Here is a 6,608-nt window from a genome sequence, read left to right on the forward strand (position 1 = left end):
GATCATGCAGAAGAAAAAAAAAAAAAAACAGCTCATTAGTTTTTCAGTGATAAATCAATGATTTACTTTATTTAATAAATAATTGCCTGAAAATTAATTAACTCTTTTGTCATTGATTTAAGTAATTTATCAAGAGGTTGAGCGTTTGCTGGTTCTCACATGAGGAATTCATATTTTTCCGTTTAGAGATTCACTAACCTTGAATCCACACTGGAAGCGTTTTCTACACCCGTCTCACGCTGTAGATAGAATTCCATTATATCAAATGAGGTGGTCCACAATGGATCCGAGAGACGCGCCTCCCACAGAACCCTCGTGGGTCCATCTTAACAGACGGCTGTTTAAATCACACAAACTTTTCTTTTTCTACTGGAATCTATTACGATTGATCAGGCTGCTTTGTTTCACCTTCACCCTCTGTAACGAGCCGGGGTAAATCAATACAATGACTAAATCTGTAGGCTACATAAAAACACTTTCTTACTGATTAGTCTACGTGAAAACTGTTTTCGTCGAGTACATTTGTGCGGTCTGTCCGCCTGGTGAAGACTCTTCCCCCGCCGCCGTTCTGCTGACACACAGACGGCTGTTCTGATGACAAACGCAATGCTCACATCTCGCTTTTCAGTGCTCATCATGTTGTTGTGCATCACCTTTCACTCGGGTGAATGGTTAATGAGTTCTTTGTAAATTTCATAGATTAACCCAGAAATAGTTGCAGCCTTAATTTAAAATGAAAATCGTTTTTTTTGTAAAAGAAGAAATCATCCGGATCAGATTATAGATACTGTTGACTTTGATAATACGGTGAAGCAGCAACTTTTTCTCTGTCAGTTGTTATGAAAAAGACCAGTAAATGTAATTTTTTTACTACCTGTGGGTTGTGGTCTTTGACCCTGGCCAGCCACAGTCACAAATGAATTTCTCCTCGACACAAAACATTTCGTCATATTACCATAAACGATCTGTGCGATTATTTGAATGTGGAGATCAGAGCCTCCTTTACCTTTTATTATGGTAAAGTCCTGTATTATCATTTGAATGACCATCTTTAATAATAGAGTAGTGGGCCTTAAACCCAGATTGGCTGAGATGTGAGGATTGGTGGATTTATCCCAGGACCTCGTTTTCTCAGAGGTGGATTGTGGGAAGTGAAGGTCGTTCTTTGGCGCGAGATGTTTGCTCACGAAGGATAAGTGGTTCAAACGCTGGATGTGCAGAGTGATGGGTTTTTTCCTTCTTCGTCTTTGCTCCTGAAAGACAGAGCTGAGAAAGGGAATTTTTTGAGATGCAAAAGCCTCTCAGCAGTTGCTGGTGAACCGTTTTGTGCCACAGTACGATGTGTTTCGAAGGACGGGCTGATTTTTGCTCCACTGTAGTTCAAAGCAACAAAAATCTGCCCAAGTACACGGGCACCATCAGCGTCAAAGTTTTGCAGTTGAAGCTACTAAGATGTTTTTACACATAGGGTTTAAACCTCGTCGTGTCTGATTAGGATTCAGGCTCATGGAGGGTTTTAAATGTCAGCCCAGCCCTGTTGGTCTGATCACACTGGATTTTAAGCTCTGTGCTGCAGTGGAGCTTCAGCAAGAAAAGGGCAAAGAAAAGCTTTTTCATGTCCTAGTTTTTTGGGGTTTTTTCATTTTATCCTGTTGCATTGTCGCTCAGGATGATTCTTAAGGTCTAACACTAAGTGAAAAGGCATAGCAGTGATTCTACACACGTCACCAACGTGAACCGAAAGCTGAGCAGGCGCCATTAAATCAAACAGTTTTCTCACTTGTCAAGTCCTTTATCAAACACAAATTTAGTTTGAGCTCCGCAGTTTGCTGCTTCTCTGTTTTATCTTCCAGTTTTCACCGTTGGTTTGACAAAAACCAGCAATTCATGAAGTTTTAAAAATATTTGACTTTTAATAAGATTTGTGTTTTTGCTGTAACATGCTGCTGACCTGATTAGGTCCCATACGTCCCTTTTTATTTGCTCATTGACTTATACAATTGTGTGTTACGTAAATAATGTGTCTTAGGTCAAGAGCTGCTGTAAAAACCTTCGTTGTGCCATTCATAATGACAAAGATTCTTGACTTGACTCTAATTAGAGGCCTTATACAGTCCTTTTATATTCAGCAGAGTGGACTCTGGTCTTCTCGTAACTGCAGCAGGAACCAGGAGAGCTGTGCACATTTCTGCTGCTCTTTACTGTCTCCGTTAGTTATAGATTTAAAGTGTGCTGGTATATAAATCCAGCAAGGGCTCTGAGATCTTTATTGAATTCAGAACACTTTAACTGCACTCAAATCATTTCCCCCCCTTTATCATCTGCAAAACAGTTTGAATTGCCTCTGTGTTTAAAGATGCTATACAGATTAGAACCTCATTTATTAATCTGATTATTTTTTAGATTGTTTGGTGTATAAAAGAAAAATGTACATCACAATCTGCAGATGGCTTGTTTTTCCTGACAAATTGTGTTTATAGGCAGCAAATCCTTATTTAAGAAGCTGGAGCTTCAGCTGACTAGTCGTGGCTGCACTAACACAACTTGCCTTGGCAGTAACAACCTAGACCTATTAACAGTTAATGAACTAATGAACAGCCCTTACTAGATGGTGAATGTTTCCAGTCTGCTGTAACAGCCACAGATATCTAGAGGTTGTGTTTATCTGTCTGGTAAAACGCAGGCAGTAGTGACCTATTAAAGTGAGCGACTGTTTGTGTTGATTTGCAGGGCTGTGCCTCCTGGAAGTGGTACTTCCCTTTCCACTACGCCCCGTTCGCCTCTGACTTCACAAACATCAAAGGGATGTTCACCGAGTTTGAGAAGGGGACCAAGCCAGTAAGAAACAGACTGAAGCCTTCTTTCTCTCCTCAGCCTCCTCCTCTCACTCCGCTTTTGTCTCCTCTTTTCTTCAGGGTGGTTTGCCATTAACGCTGAAACAAAGAAAAGCTTATTTGTTGTTAGAACTTGTCGAATAGCTTGCACTCGCATAATGCCAGTACACTCAGGTGACATCAGGTCATTTTAGACGGTCCACGGCAGATGGAAGTGTCATTACAGGAAGACCACGGCAGAGTGTTCACACTAACAGAGAAACCAAGCGTTCCCCATATGATACTGGCCATTCGGGGTTATGTTTTTGATAAAGATCATCATCTTCTGGTGCACATTAAGAGATTTTCTCTTTGTTTTTTGGCTTTTCTCAGTCTTTGGAGCCATTTTTCTGGAAAAAAAAAACTAAACTAAACAAAAAACAAAGGCTTTACATTTTTCCTGAGGAAGAAACTTGTCGTTTTTAATGGTATTTCATTATTGTCTAACAAACACAATGAGAAATGATTAAAGTCATGTCCACCTCTCAGTATAATCTGCTGTTGGCTGGAGTTTAACGTTAATAATTCATTTCATACTGACAGTCTGAGTTTTGCCACTAATATGCTGCTGTGTATAAGAATGACGTGTGTGGTTGTGATGTGCAGTTTAAGCCACTGGAGCAGCTGATGGGAGTGTTTCCTGCTGCCAGTGGCAACTTCCTGCCCTCATCGTGGCGGAACCTCATGACCAGTGAGGTAAGTGTCTGAAATGACAGGGTTGCACAGAGTTCAGGAGACTGTGGTGATAAATCAGAGGCCAAACTCTGTAGTGAATATACATGTACAACACGTGTGTGTGGAATTTAACTTTTCAAAAGTCCTTTCTCAGAGCAAAAAGAGGTTTCAGGCAGTCTCCTCTTAAAATTTGCTGCTCTTTTTTACAAGTTGTTGTAGTTCTTCCAATTTCTCCAGCTTCATTTAAACTCTTCTTTCGACACAGGATTCTTCAATCATTGATTTCTACCCTGACGACTTCGCCATTGATCTTAACGGCAAGAAATACGCCTGGCAAGGTGAGTCACTGTCCTGCTAACTGATTTGGATCTCAAAGGTGGGTCAGGGTTCAGATGGTTTTATTTCTTTTACTTTTATGAAACATTTGTCCAGATTATTCAGTGGCGTATTTTTGGTCATTTATTCTCTGACTTGGTTTGTAGTCTAAGTGCAGTCTGAGCAATGAAAACTCTCCTGACACATTTTTGCTCCCCTTTCATTTTCAGATATGTCTGACACTCAAATAATTTGAGCACAGGTTATTGTTAATTGTTGTATTATTGTTTATCTGTTTCTTTTCGAAGGTGTGGCCTTGTTGCCTTTTGTGGATGAACGGCGGCTGAGGGCGGCTCTGGCCGACGTCTACCCCGACCTCACACCTGATGAAGGTGAGCAACTCTCCCAGTTGCTGCAGCAGAGTGAAACTGGTCCTGTAATGAAAGGTGCTTCTGTGTTAACCTGGAAAGATCGGAAGGGACACGAGGGTCAAATCCAGGGTTAACATGGGTTTGGCTGCTTGACATGGAGAGGGTTAAAAGCAGCCAAAGGACTCAGATGTGGCATTCTTCCTTCTGGATGTGTTGGCATCTAAAGTTGATGTGTCTGTTTTGGTAGCATTAGCCACCTAGCATGGTCAGGATTTTACGTTTGCATTGAATTAATAGGATTTTAATTTGGGAGTAACTGGAGCTTTGTGTCACAGCAGTAACCAGAATGTTCCACTGGGCGGACATGTTTACTGTTAGCCAGCTAACGCTAGCTTCAGACTGCAGGCTGCATTTTGCAGTTTGTCCCAACCAGACATCCATAGTTTATGTTGTTGTTATGAAACAGGATCTCAGTAGGCCCTCTAGTGGCTGAAAAGACATGTTGTTGAGTATCTTTCATTTGTTTTACAGACTTTTCAGGCGTTTTTTCATATAATGATCCAACAACACAGTTCACTCTAAAGCGCTACGTTTTCAGTGATCTGTCCTTTCTTCTCATTCACCAACCCTCTCGACCCATCATCTTTTCTTTCCTTTTACCAGTACAACCAGAGCTGCAGTCTCTCCAGTAATCACTGGTTTCACCTCTCTGACCACAGCTGCTGTTTGTTTTGCAGTGAAAAGAAACAGCCTGGGAAGTGACTTGTTGTGTCTGGGCAAGTCTCACCCACTCTTGGACTTCATCCAGGAGCTCTACCGCACAGAATCTCAGGAGGTAACAAAAGTCAATATCCCAGTCGCATCAGATTTAACTGAAGTATTACACATAAATGTTTTAAAGTTTTTCAGTGCACTCGTAGACAAGAAGCTGATGTGAAATGTGTAGAAACAGGAGAAAGCTTTACCATAAACTCGACAACATAGCACTAGGTTTTATCACAGTCAAGTCACGTTATTGTTTCTTATTTTTGTCAAATATCTTAACTTTGATGTAATGCACACGCTTACTTTTCTTCTGTAGATCAGACTTTGCTATGAAAAGCTCTGCGTCACTCTGCTGCAGATGTGTCGAGGTTTTGCAGGTGTCGGCTCAGTTGGATTTAATCTCGTTGATTACACATTTGTAAACCGAAGCAATTGTTTAGATTCATGTTTTACTCACTAGTTGAATACTTGTTAATGAGCATGTGAAACTACAGCAGCAAGTAAAACTGCAAACATCAACCAGGTCTGATCAGATTCAGTTTGTTCTGATTGTGGGTCATTAAAATGTAATGGAAATGTCCCTTTTCACACCTTTTGTCTCGTTCAGGCCACTGAGATCCCTGCAGAGCTGTGTCATGGAATCCAAGGTACATTAAACCTTGATGATGACCCTATTCTACCAGATAAGTAAGGAACGCCTGCTTTGTTGTCCCTTTTGTACGACTTGTTCCATGTTTTCTAACCTATTGAAGGAGAGCCCGTCCAGTGTGACAGCTCTGAGCTGCTCATTTATTCATTCTATATTGACATTTATCCTTCAGGACGGTGAAGTCCCCCATCCCACAGCTGCGTGACATCTCACAGAACAGTGCGATCGGGTAAGAATAGCCTATCATCAACGTGAGCTCTGAAAACAGAAGAAATTAACCCTGAGATTAAAACATTCACTCAGTTAGTAGCACTTTTGTTCCAGGTTGAGAGCGCTGCCATTTGAATACATGTCACAAACGGTCTAAAGTGTAAAAAATAGAAAAAGGACGATAGATGAGGTGAATCCTCTGGATTTATATACAGTGCCTGGACAGCTGTGCTGCCTTTGTCCCTAAATGCCTCCACTTGATTTCTGACTCTGCTTATGTTCATTTGACTAGAATAAAAAATAAAGATTTAAGCAAAATGTTCAGATGCTACAACACAACCAAGACCTAGCTAATGTCAAACATGAGAGGAGGTGGACGGAGTAAGAGGAGCAAATTTAGCAGCCATGCAGTGGCGACAGCGGGGAGGAAAAATTCTCTTTAACAGAAGAAACATCAGACACCGGCTCTTGGTGGGCGGCCTTCTGCCTCGACCAAATGATTGTCCCATTAAAACGTGAGTTAATGGAGCGCTATTTTTTTTTTTTAATTGAAAGTCATTTTCTTCTCCTTTGCAGAATCAAGTTCAAGGATCCTGCGTATGCAGATGGCTTTGTGTTCAAGGCGGTCCTCCTGCCTGGAGCCAAGTAAAGCTCTTTCTATTTATCTCAGAATTGGCTTAATGAACATTAAAGGTTCTTTTCGGGTTTTGAGACGTTTCATTTTGCTCTTTATTAAAATAAAAATGTAGT

General features: G+C 41.0%; 1 protein-coding gene across 3 annotated transcripts in view; it reads left to right on the forward strand.

Annotated features, from left to right (window-relative positions):
• xrn2 (5'-3' exoribonuclease 2) overlaps window positions 1-6,608 on the forward strand; it is a 33,946-nt gene that overhangs the window by 14,133 nt on the left and 13,205 nt on the right. For all 3 annotated transcript variants that reach the window (XM_020619459.1, XM_020619460.1, XM_020619461.1), the window contains 8 exons: window positions 2,731-2,838; window positions 3,480-3,569; window positions 3,814-3,886; window positions 4,172-4,255; window positions 4,972-5,069; window positions 5,607-5,686; window positions 5,821-5,877; window positions 6,435-6,503. In XM_020619459.1, the coding sequence (XP_020475115.1) occupies window positions 2,731-2,838; window positions 3,480-3,569; window positions 3,814-3,886; window positions 4,172-4,255; window positions 4,972-5,069; window positions 5,607-5,686; window positions 5,821-5,877; window positions 6,435-6,503 (659 nt within the window). The remainder of the gene's footprint in view (window positions 1-2,730; window positions 2,839-3,479; window positions 3,570-3,813; window positions 3,887-4,171; window positions 4,256-4,971; window positions 5,070-5,606; window positions 5,687-5,820; window positions 5,878-6,434; window positions 6,504-6,608) is intronic.

The sequence above is a fragment of the Monopterus albus genome, unplaced genomic scaffold, assembly GCF_001952655.1.
Source record: "Monopterus albus unplaced genomic scaffold, M_albus_1.0 scaffold220.1, whole genome shotgun sequence".
NCBI lineage: Eukaryota > Metazoa > Chordata > Actinopteri > Synbranchiformes > Synbranchidae > Monopterus > Monopterus albus.